At 34.5% G+C, this 17,724-nt stretch overlaps 3 protein-coding genes across 3 annotated transcripts; 2 read left to right on the top strand and 1 right to left on the bottom strand.

Moving 5' to 3' along the window:
- The first annotated feature begins 4,986 nt into the window (after positions 1 to 4,986).
- Positions 4,987 to 7,229, top strand: LOC134250226 (uncharacterized). The gene is made up of 2 exons (XM_062732576.1): positions 4,987 to 5,216; positions 6,152 to 7,229. Exons 1-2 carry the CDS (start codon positions 5,030 to 5,032, stop codon positions 7,093 to 7,095), a joined length of 1,131 nt encoding a protein of 376 aa, XP_062588560.1. The 5' UTR covers positions 4,987 to 5,029; the 3' UTR covers positions 7,096 to 7,229.
- Positions 7,230 to 12,038: 4,809 nt separating this feature from the next.
- On the top strand, positions 12,039 to 12,911 carry LOC134250223 (uncharacterized). Its single transcript, XM_062732574.1, has 2 exons — positions 12,039 to 12,402; positions 12,706 to 12,911. The coding sequence occupies exons 1-2, from the start codon at positions 12,039 to 12,041 to the stop codon at positions 12,909 to 12,911; spliced, it is 570 nt and encodes a 189-aa protein (XP_062588558.1).
- Positions 12,912 to 12,977: 66 nt separating this feature from the next.
- Positions 12,978 to 15,906, bottom strand: LOC134250222 (uncharacterized). The gene is made up of 3 exons (XM_062732573.1): positions 15,724 to 15,906; positions 14,024 to 14,393; positions 12,978 to 13,642 (listed from the first exon to the last, which is right to left on the bottom strand). Exons 1-3 carry the CDS (start codon positions 15,904 to 15,906, stop codon positions 12,978 to 12,980), a joined length of 1,218 nt encoding a protein of 405 aa, XP_062588557.1.
- Between the last annotated feature and the right edge of the window lie 1,818 nt (positions 15,907 to 17,724).

Genomic DNA, 17,724 nt, shown 5'->3' with positions numbered 1-17,724 from the left:
TATTTCCTTCACATTGATCTAAAAATAGATCGGGAAATTCCAAATTGATACAAATTGTTTTGGAAAGCTATTTAGACGACTTTGACTTTTTTCATGTGAACAAAACATAAGCGAATATAATATATTTTCGGGTGAGGGGGTAAGAGCGGATATAGGGACCCCCTCCAACACTTTTACCGAAGAACAATTTTTACTTTTTGGCTGTCAGTTTTTCACTGATAATACTGATTCCTTTCAAATGTTATCTTATAAAAAAGACTGACATTTTTTTTCATGGCAACTAAAATTGATAAAAAAAACATTTCAAAAAATACGACTGCTAAGGTTTATTAAGGTCTTCCGTTTCCAACGGAAGACCTTCTACTGATTCTGTTGGTAAAGATTATTATTCTTTTTTTTCTTCTGCTTCCTAGACTGCAACTTTTAGGCCTCATATCTCGCTCATTTCTCAACGGATTTCGCTCAAATTTTCAGACGTTATAGACGTAAATAAACTCTATCAGAATAATGTCTAAAATTTCAAAAAGCCACTTCTGGTTTTGAGCTATTTCCCTTTAAAGGAAAATTTATAGGCTTTCGTTTCCAGACAAAGGCTCAGAGACGGCTAAAGATAGAGCGGAAATTCTACTGATTTTAGATAATAAAAGGATTGAAATTGTGCACATCGGTTTTTGTTTTTCGATTTCTGTATTCAAAATGGCGCTATATAGGGGTCAAAAATTAGAACGCTTAAAAGAACCAAAAATTACTCATATTTTGCTTTTTATCTTCTAAACTAAAAATATTTTGTTAAAATATATAGAACATAATTTGTGCAGAATTAGAAGATCTTTCAAATGATATGTCGAAAAAAGGGCTGACCCCTAAATTAAGGGACCTAGAGGGGCCAAAAGTTTTTTCCAGATATCTCAAAAAGTATTGAGAATTTGTTATGCATCAAAGAAGCAAAGTTGTTCAAAATATCAAGCTTTATCTAATGGGGTCGTCTAAATACGTCCGGCGACGTCACTTCCGGTCGAACCGGAAGTAGTCAGAAAATGCATATTTTTACCGTTTTTGACAGGTTTTTGGGTAACATGTCTCACTAGAAGCTTAAATATTAATTTTCCGTCCGTCGTTGTCACTTCCGGTCAAACCGGAAGTACCAAAGAATGGCTTAATTTTGCTATACTTAACATAGATTTGGAGGATTAACCCAATTTCACAAAATATAAAAAACTGAGTCAAAAAAAAAAAAAAAACCAAAGGTGAGAGAGTGTGGGGGGAGAGAGTGGGGAGGGTTCGGAGAGAAAGGGGGAGAGAGAGAGGGAATGAGAGAGTGGGGTGATAGAGTGGGGAGAGAGAGAGAGGAGAGAGTGGGTGAGAGAGAGAGAAAGAGAGGGGGAGATTAAGGGGAGGGTGGAAAAGAGAGGAGAGAGGAAGAGGAGAGAGGGAGAGGAGTGGGGTGCGAGAAAGGGTTGAGAGAGGTATTCAGAGAGAATATAAAAAACTGGTGATGGGAGAGAGGAATGAGAGAGAGGAGAGAGAGAGTGGGGAGATAGTGGAGAGAGAGAGAGAGTGGGGGTGAGAGAGGGAAGAGAGGGGGTGAGAGAGTGAGAGAAAGAGAGGAGACAGAAAGTGGGGAGAATGGGGTGAGAAATGGGTGAGTGATAAAGAAAGATCGAGAGTGGAGAGAGAGAGAGAGTGGGGAAGAGTGGGGAGAGAGATGAGAGAAAGAAATTGGGGAGAAAAAGAGTGGGGAAAGAGTTGGTGGAGAATTTACTGGAATGAAATATTTGGGGGAAGAAGGAAAACTTTTGCGATACTCGCTAATTTAGCGATCTTCCCTTTAATTTGGTATAATTTCATAATTTTAGCGATTTCAAAATGCTCACTTAGGACGCTATTTTAAATAAGCTATTTCACCGATCACGGTAGCTTAGTGGTAGAGCGTGCGCTCCGTGATTGGGAGGCCCGGGTTCGATTCTCGTTCGCGGCGCCGTGTCATACCTAAGACATAAACATAGGCAGTGACTGTTCCTTCGCCAAGCGCTCGGCACTAGAAGTGAAAGTCACGGGTCTTGGGGATATGACCTTAAAAAACATAGGTCCCGTGTCACGGTATACATTGGCATGATTAAGAACCCTCACTGCTCAATGGCCCTGAGTGCCAAGTGTAGATCTAAATCTGAAGCCCTTCACCGGAATACGGTGACGTCTCCATTACAGTGAAAAATTCTCGAGAGGGACGTTAAACAACATACAATCAATCAATCAAATAAGCTATTCCAAATAAAACACAATTTATTTTTTGCGATATTCAATTTTAGCGATCACAGCACCCTCGATGATATTATATATACATGTATGTACATCTCTAGAGATTTATTATACCCCCCGCTTGAAAAGTGGGAGGGTATATAGTATTCGGTATTTCCGTCCGTCCGTCTGTTACGCTTTGGGGTACCCATCTCTTATTCGCAACTCCTCTCATACCACTGAAGGAAATTTAATGAAACTTTCACAGATTCTTAATTACATATTGCCATTGTGCACCCCTTAATTTACTTTTTGATCTGACATATATTTTTGATTTTCCAGAGCAAAACATGGACACTGCCATTATATTCATATGGGAGGCGGGGGTATCATTTAGTGAGCTCATTGCTCACAGTACCTCTAGTTACATTTTCAATCCGTCCTTTTAATAGCTTTCTCTGTTACATCTGGTGAGCCTTTTTAATCCTGCACTTTTGACCATTCAAATATACATTTGACTCTTGCAGCTCTAAACCTACATGTAGGCTATTTTAGTGTCGCCGATATTGAACGATGATTAATTATTACTTGTGACGTAGCAGTACAGTTGCAGTCTAACAATTCTTAAGTTGGACCGGGATACCAGTCAACATTGAAATTGTTAGCTGATGTAATAAACATTTCTTTTGTTGTACTTTTTAAATTAGTAATAAATATATAGAAAGATATTTATAAGGGCATATCAATTTCTTTTATAAATGTATCATCGATGTTAATTTAACGTACCAATTAAATATTTTTTCATCTTTAATTTAGATTTTTGGTCAGATCATTGGTCCCTATCAAAATTAACATTTGACAATGCATACAAAGAACATGCAAAATCTTTGGACATACCCTTAAAACACTTTCAAGGTTAAAAATATATTAATAATAAATTGTATGGAAGTATTGAAATTACTAAAATTACCTTGCCATTCCTGAAAAGACCGAAATTCCATTCTTAAAAATCGCTATTTTTTCTCCTTCTTTCGAAAAATTCTCGATTGGGCTATTTAAAACTAAGTGTTCAAATTCGCAGCTTTTTAATATTGTTTTGTGAAGAGAAGTTTAACACTAATGTTAAATTAAACAGTATCGCCCTTTTTTGTTTAAATATTTTATTGACATAGTAAGTCATTCTAGAAATTAATCTAATTTTGGGATTTAAAGAATTACAGAATGTAAGAACTTGATCAATTATTTTTCCTTTAAATTTGGCCGTAGCTGTGCATTTCACGAGTTTATTTATTTTCCTTGGGCCTCCATAATCAATATTTGTTTGGAGAAAAGTCAATTTTTAATGAGAATGTTAATTCATTTGCTGGAAAAATCCTTTCATTTAATTGTTCAGTTGCAGTCTCTGTTTTGTAGGCTACTCAAGTCTATAAGAGATATACAGACATAAACAATTATAGAATGCTGAGCGTGAACTATGTGTGAGTGAGTGAAAGTAAATGCGAAAATCATTTAAAAAAATGAGATATAGGCAATACGAGGCTTTGAGAGAAGTTGACAGACTTTACATGACAATTCTTGGCCGAGGAGTTCCGAGTGAAGACAGTCTAAGATCCGGAAATCCTGCAAAGTTGTGTTCATACAGCCTATAATATAATCTTTAAAAAATTTAGACTTTATAAAAAAAAATCATGTAATTTGTAAACCTTTCACATTTTTGCAAATATTTTAATAATCACAATAAACGCCTGTCTGCCTTTTCCTTACACATCTATAACCCACGTACACGAAAAACACTGTACAAAACGACTTCATTTGGTGCACACACTATGTAATCCGATTTGAGGTAGCCAGCAAATGGTTTGTTATATTGCAGCTGGGGGGGGGTTCTTACTCACTAATTTATGTATATATATACTCCATACTCCAATAACAAACACATGCACATGATACATGTATCTCCAATAAGTCTTTATTTTAATTAATAAAAAGCTGTAATTATTAAACTGTGCAGCTCCAATGCTGGCTGTAGGGCGTGAATAAGTTTTTACCACGGAAACAGTTCGGCAAACATGTTTTAGGGAAAAATGTCCAAATAAACAAAAAAAGTTTGATGGTAGTATAACTACATACATGTAGATGTTGTTATTCATCTTGTTGTCGAGACCCAAACCAAACTTTAGCAATCACCCCACTCAACCATTTCACCGCACACACACACTTATCTGTTTTTTAAATAGGACGTCTTGTTTTTTGGCAGAAAGAAATCCACTAGAAAATAAATAAACAAAAAAAACAAACAAACAAACAAACAAATCATATTTGATTATGCAAAATAAATGTAACCTATCAAATGCAAAACATTTAAAAACACACAAGTGATGTAATGCACGCCATGCTGGTATATAAAGAGAATGTACGTGAATTTTGGTTTGATAAAAGGCGTGGGAGACTTTGACTGATTGCCGAATCCCTAAAAAACAGGTGCGTACTTTTTCACACAAATGGCCCAAACTTAATTATCAATCTTAATTACACGTAAAGCTGACAGATCGTGAAATGGGCAATCACCTATAAGTCAAAGACTACAAGACCTTTGTATCTCATTTATCATCACGCATGCGTAAATAGCTGACTTCGCAGGAAGTACCTCTTTGCGTCAAATAATCCGTTCAACTTCCAGGGGAAGTCATGCGAGTCTAATGAAGCCTGAACCTAACACTGTATATAAATAATGCAATGTTCTCTTGTCTTTCTTTTATAAAGTAGTTTTAATTTAAATTAGACATATAAAATGGCGGCTGAAGTTTTACAGCTTTCGTCACTTTTGGCTAACTTGCCATGTAGCAATATGGTGGTGAGGGGAAGTCCACAGTGTTATTATACGAATATAAGACAGAGAGCTGTACAAAGAATCATGTGCTGCGATAAAGGATTGATGTTTTCTGCAGAATTCTGTAGATGTGTCCCCTGGAACGCCGGTAAGCCATGAGAATTGCAGAATCATTTTTTTTTTTTCAATTCTGATTGGATTTTTTAAAATGAAAAAGTGGCAAAGATTTACCGTATGAACAGAGAATATAATGAGAATTTCGTTATGATATTTTTGGAAAGTGTTGAGATTGCTAAAAATGTAATATCGCTTTCAATTCATTCAGAGTTCGAAGTACATGCTATACGTGTAAGCTATAAGCTTAACATTGAAAGAACATTAATTGGAAAAAAAAATCATAAAATGTGTCTCTCGCTATAAATATAAGTAAACTGTACATTCATAATATTCCAAGAAATTGTAAGGCATTTATATCACAAACACTGTTTTATAATGACATGTAAAATTTACTTGGAATATCGTACCGGGGGTATTATTCATTTAAGGATTTAAATTTTGTATATGTATCTGATTATTACATAAAACAGTGTTAAGCTGATCTTGAATAGAAAATGAGGTAACCAAATTGTTCTCAAACAAATAGTAATTTCGAAGCTTGAAATAGCTCACTTAACTAATCCACGTACAAACTGGGCTTAGTACTTTCATATGGGAAAATAAGATGAGGTATAACATGACTTTAACCTTGCCTATCATGCCTCCATGGGGGAGAGGGGGAGTAAGAAATCTTGTGAAGTATTAACCAATTTGGAAGTTCTGAAAAATAAAATAACAATATCTGTTGAAAACTCGAGGAAATTTCCTAAAATTTTGCTGACTTTTTAACTTCATTCTGAAATGTAACTTACTAGTATGAATTTAAGAGAGAGTGAGTGAAATAAACGATTCAAAATTAATGTGACATGCATGCATGTATCTTAAATTTGAATGTTATTTGTACCGCATTTTAACTGTATACGTCGTTTAATAGTCATAAGAGATGAAAAGGTATTAAAAAAAATAATCAATTTTCTTGATCTTCAGGCATCAACTCACTCCATGCAAAGATTCCTAGAGATTTGACCAGAGATCAAAGAAATCCAAAGCTATCCGAAACAATAGATGTTCCCCAAGCAGTGGTGGAAATACAATCAGAAATACAGCAAGATGCGACGGGTTTTCCGGAACGAGTTGATCAAGGAACGCCTCAGCTTCCCAGAGTGCAAAGTAATAACAATCGACAACCACAATATCGATTAAATGGGGCCAATCCTCTTCTACGACCCCCAATGCCCCGGATAAACTTCATGAATATTCAACAGGGAAATGGAATGATCCTGCGCATGCCTGTCATTCATGTCGTCTCTAGAAATTTCCGAAATCAGTTCGTTCGTCGAGCATTTCCGATCTACACAATTCGTAATGGGCGATTTTATTTTTCGGCTCTAATTCGTCAGAGGTATCCATCGGTAATTGGAAGAATTCGACAACTCGAGGCGCAAGGTGTTGTTATTAAGCCGTCTTATGTCCGGCCAATTGTCAACGGATTAGGAATACCCACCGAGTCATCTCCCTTTGCCACTGCAGCAGGAAGAAGGCAGAAACAGATCCCGGTTGTCGACCGAATGACGGAAAATACCGAAGGAGCCACGGAGAATATCGAACTAGGAGGAAATGATCCTCTTGCGCAAACTCCAGATATGTCTTTCCCGACAACGACCCCTCCAGTTCCGACAACAGAAGCTATTCCTACCGTCCAGGCAAAACAGAAAAAGATGCCCAACATGAATGAGTTTCCTTTCGTTTTAACAACAAGAGGAGGGCACACCCCCATTGACGCCATTACGGGTCTACCATTGAATCAACGCTTCCCGGAGAATTTCGTTCTACCAACTTTTGAACCGCTCCCCTCAGAGCAACCACTGGAACAACCCCCTCCTTCCCCTCCCAGTGACCTTTTGACCAGCAGTCTTCCCAGTACTGCATAAAAGTCAGCATTATCTAATGATGTATTCATTAATTATCATTTACAATGTAAATGTGCAGTTTTTTGCAAAATTATACAGTATAGCTTTTCTTTTTGCATGGTTGTTGATTAAGGTTCATTAAATTATTAACATGATTCTTTGATATTTTCTTTTATACACTTCTCCAATGAAATTTTATATATCTTTTACGAGATAATTTTGTTCGTCTATACTGATTCTGGTTCAACCGTGAGCTTTCCTCTTATTGTTGAACCCAGTTTCTTTAAAACCTCAAGATACAAGCACGAGTTTCAATTTTGTAGTTTTATATAAGGAATTGGCATGGAATAAACTTTTACATGAGCTTGGGAACTATCAGCACCGAAGGTCTGATTCCAACTGACTATAATTTTTCACAACAAAACATACATACTGAACAAAGAGTAAAATAAAAGGATTAACAAAGGGTATATAGAAATCAAGTATCAAACAATTATTGAGCGAATGGTGACATTTTAGCAGTATGTATATAATAGAATTAAAGATGAAAGATTAAGTGTCAAGAAATATAAACAGATGTCAATTAAGGAATTAACTGTCCAATCCCTGACGATGCCTCAGGTGGGATTAAGGCTGTGCGGAATTTATATAATTTATCACATTTGCCGAAATATAAGAAAAGTTTTGACAACAATTTACACAAAGTCCGAAAAGTTAATTTACACGGTAATTTAAAATAAGTCCAAAAATGTTGTATTTTACACCGTAACATATCGATTACATGCATTTTTAATCATACTAAACAAGGAAATGCCTGGTATAAAAAACGATTGTTTCGACGAGGACTTTTGATTTTTAAACAGTTGAATGAAATAACAAATTATAACACATGTAAAAGAATGTTAATTGATCTAAAATATTTACTTAATTACAAAGTCGTTGGTCATTTAGTTTTCTTTACTGATTCTTCTTAAAATACACATAAACACGTGAAATGAACTCTATCAATTTGTACTTTTCTAAAAAGTCAATATTTAATAATTCAAATGTTCTGATGTACGAGACTTTATTCAAACACATCGACTTATCGAGAGCTTTATGTTAGAATTTTCTTTTTAAATGCAAATAAAGCAAGCTTAATAAGTCCATAATTCTGCTAAACTGAATGTTAAATTGGTGCTTACTATCATATCTTTATTATTTAAAAATTCCCATGTAAAGGTTCATATTACAGGATGACTGCACTTAAGGACATGCAGATTTTGCGTCAAAATAAACTTGAAAAGCAGACATTTTTATGATCAATATATACATGTAATATGTACAACTTACGTAATCACAAAAAATAAAAGTACGAGGCTTGATCCAAAAGTTCGTGGAATTTCTTTCTAAAATTTTATCGTGACTTGATAAAATCAAACAATATGCATATTTACAAAATAGAGCAATTATGCTACAATACTGGAAAATTTCATAACGTTCCAATTACCATACAAGTCAGAGGAGGTTTCTGAACATGGATATTTGTGAAATCCGGGGGAGACTTCGAACGACGTAACGTCAAGTTAGGTATGTCATGTCTTGTTAAAGGAACATCTCGTCTTCACGTCCAAAGCGACAATATGCAAAGAAGTTCTACAGATCACCCCCATTTCCCTCCATTTCTTTTCTCAAGATTAACCTTTGTATCCTTTCACACACACAAATCTTCATATTACAATTATTTTTTTTATATACTCTCCGTCTTTCCTAATGATTTTCCGATTTCACTTTCAGTAGCAATGTCAAGCACAGTACCATGGCTGTCCAGTCTTTTAACGCTTAATTTGTCTACAAGGAAAGAACGACCTTCAAATAGGAGGCCAACCTTTTATCAATCTCCATGGAAGTTTTATTTTCCTTAAATTTCTTCAATTGCTTACAGTATATTTGTCCAGCCTGTATTACATGTAGTAATGAATGCGGTTAAATTATATATAGAGTGTTGTCAAGATTTTCACTAGTTTAAACGTATAACTTAAACGAATTTTGACGTTGTCTCCTTATGTCACGATCAACGACAAATCATCAAATGATAAATTAAATATCCAGTAAAATCAGTAAAACCGTAACACAGAGATTTATAAGAGGTCAAGCAATCGTAATAATGACATGAAATTTTTGTTATATGTCACTTAGCGCATTTTTCTAACTTTTAATATTTGGAATTGAAAATACAGTATTTGTAATTTTATCTCGGACAAAGACATTGGAAATGTAAATTTTACATTTTCAGTGTCTTTGTCCGAGATAAAATAACAAATAGTTAATGTTCTTTCTTGCTCCATCAGTGTACTGGTTCATCGATAGGCGCGGTTAAAAAAAATCACGTGCAGGGCTGGGCGTGAAGCGATAGAGACATATGCGGGGCTTGTAGCACGTGGATTAGCGTCCAATCAAGAGCATGTAAATATGAGGAATAACTGTCAGATTTTTTTGATCTCATGACGATGATCAATTGATTGTCTTGCGGGATAATTTCATGAATAAACGCCTTCGGTTTGATCAAATCATGAAATAAAAAAAAAATAGACAGTTTTACTTTATATAAAAGAGTGAATGTCTCCTCTGCATTTTCAAACTCCGTTTTTATGGCAACTGTCAAAGTGTTAAGTACTATGAGTAATATTTAAAATATTTTATTATAAAAATTTACAAAGGGTATATTTTTTCAGTTGTAATTTTCAATCACTTTCACCAATAAATAAATAAAATATGAAGAAATTGCACGAACTTTTAGATCAACCCTCGTACATGTATGTATTAACGAAGTACGATTCTGTTTTCTAAGGCGAAGGTCATCACAATTTTTTTTTTAAATATCCGTACGATACTATTAATTTCAGTTCAGTGTGCCGTTTTGCATTACGTCACGATCTTTTTCGACAGATGCATACAACGTTAACAATTTACGCCCCCGCTATGTTATTGGTCAACTCATATTATCAACATCCCCAATGAAATAGTCTGTTGCAACCAATCAGGGATTAGCAGAAACATCCAACCCTAAAGCTTGCGGTTAGGAGGCGTGTACTACTTACCTTGAGCGCAGCTGACATCATAGGTTGTGATGTAATGCAAACCTGCACACTTGCCTGAAATTGATAATAATGAGGATGCCCATTTTGTGAAATTAGATTGATAAATATTTAAAAGCAGCAGAAACAACCGAAAAGGACCCAAACCACAGCGTCAAGTGCAGTCACCCTGTGGAACAAAAAAGTTAAAACTTTATTAAATGGAACTTGTGTCTGGACTTCTTTTTTCATCACAGGAACATATTGCCACTAAAACGAAGTCTATTCATTGTCGAGTCCTTCAATCCCGCACCAGGGTTCCCTTCACTGTTAGAAAGCTGTCGCGTAGAAATATCCGGCTGATTAGGGATTTTGTTCACTACTGGAGATATTCTTCCGTTCCCAGATTGTTGCACTTCCGTTCCAGACGATAATCCACGCGAAATAAAAGAATTTGCTTTCGGTGCATTTGCAGAGAGTAAACCATTCGAGTTAGCTTTAACGACGTCTTTTGGTTTAGATTTTATAATCTTTTCTTGCGTGCTTTGTAAGTTGTTTGTCTTCTTATCAACATTGTTCCCGAATTTAGATTGAGGATCAACACTTGAAAATAAAACGTCATTAGCATAATTTGGATACATGACGTCACTAAAGGTCGAATCGTAATTAAACGGATTCTCAGACATGTAATCAACACTAGAGGGCGCAAAGACGTTAAAAATAGAATTTAAAAATGACGTAACCGGATTGATTGGTGTCTGAAGTGCGGACCTATGAAGAGAGTATGGAATTCTTTGCGCAATGATTCTGTTAGCTCGAATTTGCTCGTAGTCAAAATCAGGAAACATAACTCTGTTAGGATCCACGGAGCTGGTTGTAGATGGCGCTTTAGTTCTTGGTTGTGCCGCTGGTGTGTTTTTAATGGTGTTAATTACAGGTGACAGCGTGGTTTGAGGAGCTGCGGTTACCCACGGACTGTAAACAAATTGATGGGACTCTTGGTGGAGGAAGTTGCTTTGGCTCAGCGAACGTGTTGTAGGCCTTTCGGTAGTTGAAGAAACTTTAAAAAAAACCAACAGCATAAAAATTGTTACAATTTGCTTTGAAGTTTGTTTTCTAAGATAAATATTTACTATTAGCTTCAGAGCTATTGGTTTAAATTTAATTAATCCTTAGAATATCAAGCTTTTTTACATTATATCAAAAATTTTGACACAAGCCAATTTAACAAGTGTCCGAGAGTAACGAACGACAACTCTGCATGGGAGATTTAAAAAAAAATCGCCTTTAAATGCCATCATTAAAATAATGTTTGCTTGCCCTCTCCCGACTCAGGGTAAAATTATTGGGTCGATACATGTGGCTGTAGGAAGGTGGGAATCTTTCTTTCAGAAAATTTCAAACAGATTTGTTGAAGGGATAAGAGGAATAAAAAGAATTTTTTCACCTAGAATGTAAAAAAAAGTTTTAAGTCGAACCGGTCCATTTGGAAGTACAACATGATACCAACAACATGGTCTGAAGGTAGCATCATCAAACTACCAAAGAAAGGAGACCTCACACACTGTAACAACTTTTTTTTCTATACAAGCAAGATATTCAGTAAAATAATTGTAAGCAAAGACAGTTAAAAAACTTGATGCTGTGACCAAGTATTTGTACTAAGAAACATAATAGAACAGTGCACAGAGTGGCAAAGAAAACTCATCATAAACTTCATTGACTTCGAAAAAGCTTTTGATAGCATTCACAGAGACAGTTTGTGGAAAATCCTGAGGCACTACGGTATACCATCTAAACTAGTTGACCTAATAAAAGCATATATTTTATGCAGAATTTAAATACTCTATTGGTAGTTCATCAAACACAAGCTTTCTTGTTAAGTCAGGAGTGAGACAAGGATGTGTGATGTCAGCTCTACTGTTCATTATAGCAGTAGACTGGGTAATGAGATCAACCCTTAGTGATGAGAATACCGGCAAATGGACTCTTTTCAACAAACTAGAGGACTTAGATTATGCAGATGACCTGGCTTTATTATCTCATCTGGAAACACAAATGCAAAGAAAAACATCTAATTTACAAACAAATGCCAGCAAAATCGGATTGAACATCAACATAAAGAAAACAGAAGTAATGTCCCTTAATACAAAAAGCCCACCCAAAATACAATTGAATGGAGGAGATATAAAAAATACAGATTATTTTACATACCTGGGAAGTGTGGTAACATCAGATGGCGGAGCTGACAAGGACATAATATCAAGATTAGGTAAAGCCAGAGGAGCCTTTGTCAAAAAAAACATATGGAAGTCAAGAATTAGCAGACATACTAAGATCAAACTGTATAATAGCTGTGTCCTATCTGTTTTAATGTATGGTGCTGAATGCTGGAGGATGACTGAAAGTGACATTAAGAAACTATCAAGTTTTCATAATGGGTGCCTCAGAAAGATCTTGAGGATATTTTGGCCAGCAAAAATAACCAACAAAGATTTGCATGAAACAACTAAAACAACAGACATGAGGACCTTTTAAAATATAGATGGAGGTGGATAGGCCATGTCTTGAACAGATGACATCACAAGAGTGGCACTCAGATGGACCCCAGAAGGGAAGAGAAGGAAAGGCCGACCAAAAACAACATGGAGGCGAACAGTGGAGAAAGAACTAAAGGAGATAAATCTCACCTGGGGAGAGGTGGAGAAGATTGCAAAGAATAGAGAGGAATGGAAATCCCTAGTCCTTGCCCTATGTGCCTCCGGGTGCAGCAAGGACTAGGTAGGTAGTAGGTAGGTCCATTTTTAGTCAGTCGGTCGGGAAAGGGCTATAATTTTGGGCCTACCATCAAGGAAGGATCTTACCTGTAATCGGTGCCGGTTTTAGGGTGGCTATAGTCTGAGTGGGAGGTAACGGCATATTTAGAGTAGCCTCTGGCAGATAAACAGGTCGTCCAGTAACAAAATCATTGACTTCTAAACTTTTAAAATTGCTGTCAAAATTTCCAAACTTCAAGCTATTTCTCACAACATCCAAGAATGAATATTCTGTCTTCCCTTTAAATGAATCCGGAACATTGATTGATAAAGACGGCATCGACGAATCTGGATACTGTCCAGTCAAGCGGAAGTCGGAAATTCTGTTCGGCATCCAATACGAACTCTGTTTCGATTGGTTGGTTAGTTTCTGCTTCTCAAGATTATAATCCAACCTGGAAACAGCATTATCTGACCATTTACCTGCTACCATTCCATTCATAACTTTTTCTAAATATTTTTTATAAAATTTCTTGAATTTTTCTGACCGCCGTATGAATGGAGGAAGAATTGGCATCATGGGATTCTGCGTCGTTGTAGTGAACAAGTACTTCCGGTCTACATATCCAGGACGAGCTGACCTCGTTCTGTTAGCGGAAGGTGGAAGGATAGCGACGTCTGCGCAGTTGTAATATTCTTCCTGTTTTCCACAACCAAGGCCCCCATACCCATCTTCGCAGGTTCCCCAGTTGTTTCCTGTCAAACACAAAATATTTTAAATCAGCGTTTATCAACTATTTTTAAAAAAATATAAGTATATAAAATATGGCCTAATGATCATGATTTTTTAAAAGAAATATAAATTACCAAGAAATGCTAACAGTAAAAGAATTGGTTGAGTTGTCACTTTTATCTGAAGATCAGTATGCATTAAATGTGTCTAAATTAAATACATGTAAATAAATGAAGAAAAAAATCTATTTCAATAATGTTTCACTATAAAAAATAAAATAATCATGTTGAATAGACATTTTCTTGGATTCTTTAAGATTTGCATAAAAATATTAACATTGACCCTAAAATGCTTTCGATGAATATGAATACTAAAGTAATTTTCAAAATCTTAAAAATAAGTACCTCCAACCCATTTCCATTGAAGAACACATTGCGAACACGTGACGCCATCCGGTATTTTTAGAAACAAATTGTGTTCCCCGGGATTATTCGGAACATATTTACTCCCGTATCCCTCAATCGTCAGCGGATACTTGTCTAGACATTCCTGGGTAATTGTTTCTGAAACATTGTTGTTAGGGCAGAGATGGAATTCGAAGTATCCCCCTATGTTCGTTAAAATGTCCACCGTCACGTTTAGGAATTCGTCGTCTTGATAATATTTCCGGACGATGTAGCCATTGGCGTATATTCCCCCAGCCTCGTTTCGGCGGTTTTGGTCATACGGGTCTCCACAAAGCCCACAACTTCCGTTGTTAATTTCATGCAGCCGCTATTGAGGGTGGTAAAAAATGTGTTGAATATAATATGCAACTTTTAAAACATTCAAATGGACAAAAGAGCAAAAAGATAACTTTAAATCATTCCAATTTACTTTGGTTATATAAGATTTTGAATGGTATTAAAAAAATAAATAGATAAACACTATTTACCTCCCTTCCTACTACTGTGAACATTTTAAAGAAAGATAAAACTTATTTTAATACATTTGACTGAGAAATATAATAACGATTAAGAGAATTTGAAAATATATAAATAATAAATGACTGATATATTAATAAAAAATTAATTCAAAAACTCATAACTTAATGTTTATTGGGGAAATTTGAATGATTAAAAAGACTGAAATAATAGAAAAAATATAGGGAAAACGTACTTAACTCCTAGATTCATACAGCCTGCTGTCCATTGGAAAATACTTAACACTTTTTACTAACTGATGTTATTATAAATGAACAGAATAAAACTGGGCTATACAATTCATGTATATAATACCTTGGTAAGATGTTTGGGACAGTTTAACATCAATATCTGCTTGTATCAAAAGCCTGTTACAAATAATTGTACATGTATATGACTTGAATATATTTTTTGGACAAATAGAACCATGCCCTTGAGGTGAAAAATTGATCATTTGATTAACCATTATCTGAACTCCATGTAAATATAATGTTAAATAATAGCTTAAGATTGCAAGGAAATATATAGTAATTTGAATTTAATTGAAAATAATTATCAGAATATAAAATATTTCTTTTTAACTTCGAATTTACATATGTTTCCTGTGAAAATTATAATTACATTTAAGGGACAAATAGGTTAAGTTATGTAATTTATATAAAGTACAGGTTCACAAAATCGGAAGAAAAATAAATCAATGTTAGTTACATAATTACGTGATATACATGTACGATTATCTTAAGAATATCAAACATTTCTTTTAAACTTCAAAATTAAATATAGTTCATCTTTTATAATTACATTTCGTTATGTAGTGTATTCAATTTAATCTTTTGCTTTATATAAAATTTACTTACTCCCCTGCAGAAATATTTATAAAAACTTACAATGTTAGTTTTACATAATTACGTGATATATACTGTACAAACTTACCCAGAATATTTCAAACATTTCTTTTAAACTTCAAAATTAAATATAGTTCGTCTAATTAAAAATCATAATTACATTTCGGGGAAAAATTATCTTAATTTCATTAAATTAAATCTTTTGCATTTATATACAAACTTACCCATAATCCCCCGCAGTTTTACATAAAAACCTACCCAGAATCCCCCGCAGTTTTATATACTGTACAAACTTACCCAGAATCCCCCGCAGTTCAGACCGGTATCGTCCGCATTTTTAGGGACACCCATCTGATTCCAGGGATAATATCTCCACAGGCTTGACCTCATAGGGGGGTCAATAAGATGACCTCGACCTTTCACAGGGTGAAGGTCACCGAAGAAGAACAGTATGTGGGCGAGGAATATCAAGAAATCCATATTAAAATATAATGCGGATTAATAATCACAATTCCTTTTTCTTCGAGAATCGTGTCCAATATTCATTGTAATAATTTCCGTAAATTAAAAAAATTGAAACCAAAACAGATCGACTTCTTTTTTTCCTTATAAAAAAAATATTTAAGAGAAAAATTTCATATAAACGCTTCAAAATTATGGTTCATACAAAATATTTATCCATTCACGGTACGGTAATACTAAGTAGACACCTATATGTTACAAACACGACATTTCTACACACACAAAATAATTACAAAACACTGGAGGTCTTTTTTCGTCGTATTACAGGCTGTTAATTAGATTATTGTGTTTTGTCTTAGTGACATTACCTTGTACTAGTTTGTCGTGCTCATTATTTTAGTCAAAAAGAGTTTATGGCTGGAAGTGCAGCAAGTTCTATATCCAAATATTTATGAGGGCTAGACGGAAAAAAGTATATATTAAATTCCTAATCGTGATCCCTCTACAACGACTCCTAGGTCTCTAAATTCCGGAAGTATTTTTTTTTTTTACATTCTCTGATTTTATGTCGAGAGACAAATAAAAAGAATATTTTGTGAAAGAAATAGAGTGCATTATCATTATAAAATAAAATTTTGTTTTCGAATTATTTTTTTTAGTTTTTCATCTGTTATTCAAAAATTGGTATTACTGTTAAAGAAAAGTAAAAAAAAGATCACCTCGTTTTACTAAAATATTTGTTGAAAGTCAAATTGATCTTTAATATTCAATATTAGAATATCATCTCCATTTAAAGAGGAAAGCTTCCACCAAAATATCCTTTATTTTACAGGATCCGTAAAAAAACATGAAAATAAAAAAAAAAAATAAATAAGTATATTGAGAAATAAATCAATGAATAAATAAATAAATAAAAGCTAAAGAATAAAACGGAAGTGTATCATCTATATATGCAATGTAAGGGACAGAAATCGTGAAAGTAAATAAATAAAATAAATATTGTACAATTCATTCTAGGGGTTCCGATTGCTTCTTTGGTGGAACTTTTCTCTATCTTATTTTAAAGAAACAATATCAATCTATTATCAATTTTATGTATATGGAAACTGTACAATGAATAAAAAAAATAAATTAAAACTTTAATAAATCAATAATTGAAGATACCAGGTAAAAACTTATATAAAATTATAAAAATCTTTAAAATGCTATAATATAGTTGGTTGTCGAGACAGAAAATATGGATTCCTGAAAACCGAAGTGGGATCAACTTTGGTGTCCATAAAATTTATACAAGCTTACGTTTGATATACATGTAAGACTAAATCTTATTATTCAAAGGAATAAATAGCGAAATAAGTGGACCCATTAAAGTTTTGAGGCCCCTGAACATGAATAAGGTGCCTTGGAGGAGTAAACATCTCCTGTGGACCGGCAACTCCCTGCTGATGTATTGCAGGTAGACGGAATTATCCTAGTAAAAAATAACATAATATCCAAAGCTTAAAATGTGGTTTGAAACACTCAGTGAAAATATGAATCAAAAATATGTTGTATTTGCATTTTTGCACATTTTTTTCAATCCTACAATCATGCATTTCGTCGTAAGAAGTGAACTCCTCGGATGTCTCGCAATGGAGTGTACATGACATCCGAGGAGTTCCGGTTGTTTCTTCATTAGCGCTTTGCATGTTTGCACGAATAAATCAATGACGTATTATGCAAAAGAAAAAAAAAAATTTCAGGTTCAAATAGGTCCATCACACGACAATCAGGAATATTAGCTGAAGCCATGTAATCGATAACGTTCCGATAAGCGAAAGCAGTTATCCGTATTGA

The sequence above is a fragment of the Saccostrea cucullata genome, unplaced genomic scaffold (assembly GCF_032062105.1).
Source record: "Saccostrea cucullata isolate Sc308-1 unplaced genomic scaffold, CSIRO_AGI_Scuc_v1 ctg3519, whole genome shotgun sequence".
Classification (NCBI taxonomy): Eukaryota; Metazoa; Mollusca; class Bivalvia; order Ostreida; family Ostreidae; genus Saccostrea; species Saccostrea cuccullata.
The sequence above is the reverse complement of the archived record's forward strand: the minus strand, read 5'-3'. Positions and strand labels throughout refer to the sequence as shown.

Coding starts and splice junctions, on each gene's coding strand:
- LOC134250222 (XM_062732573.1), bottom strand. CDS start 15,906: ATGGATTTCTTGATATTCCTCGCCCACATACTGTTCTTCTTCGGTGAC. Junction 14,394..15,723: donor TGAACTGCGGGGGATTCTGG/GTAAGTTTGTAC, acceptor CACCCTCAATAG/CGGCTGCATGAAATTAACAA. Junction 13,643..14,023: donor TCAATGGAAATGGGTTGGAG/GTACTTATTTTT, acceptor TGTGTTTGACAG/GAAACAACTGGGGAACCTGC.
- LOC134250223 (XM_062732574.1), top strand. CDS start 12,039: ATGTCAGCTCTACTGTTCATTATAGCAGTAGACTGGGTAATGAGATCA. Junction 12,403..12,705: donor GGACATAATATCAAGATTAG/GTAAAGCCAGAG, acceptor TGTCTTGAACAG/ATGACATCACAAGAGTGGCA.
- LOC134250226 (XM_062732576.1), top strand. CDS start 5,030: ATGGCGGCTGAAGTTTTACAGCTTTCGTCACTTTTGGCTAACTTGCCA. Junction 5,217..6,151: donor ATGTGTCCCCTGGAACGCCG/GTAAGCCATGAG, acceptor CTTGATCTTCAG/GCATCAACTCACTCCATGCA.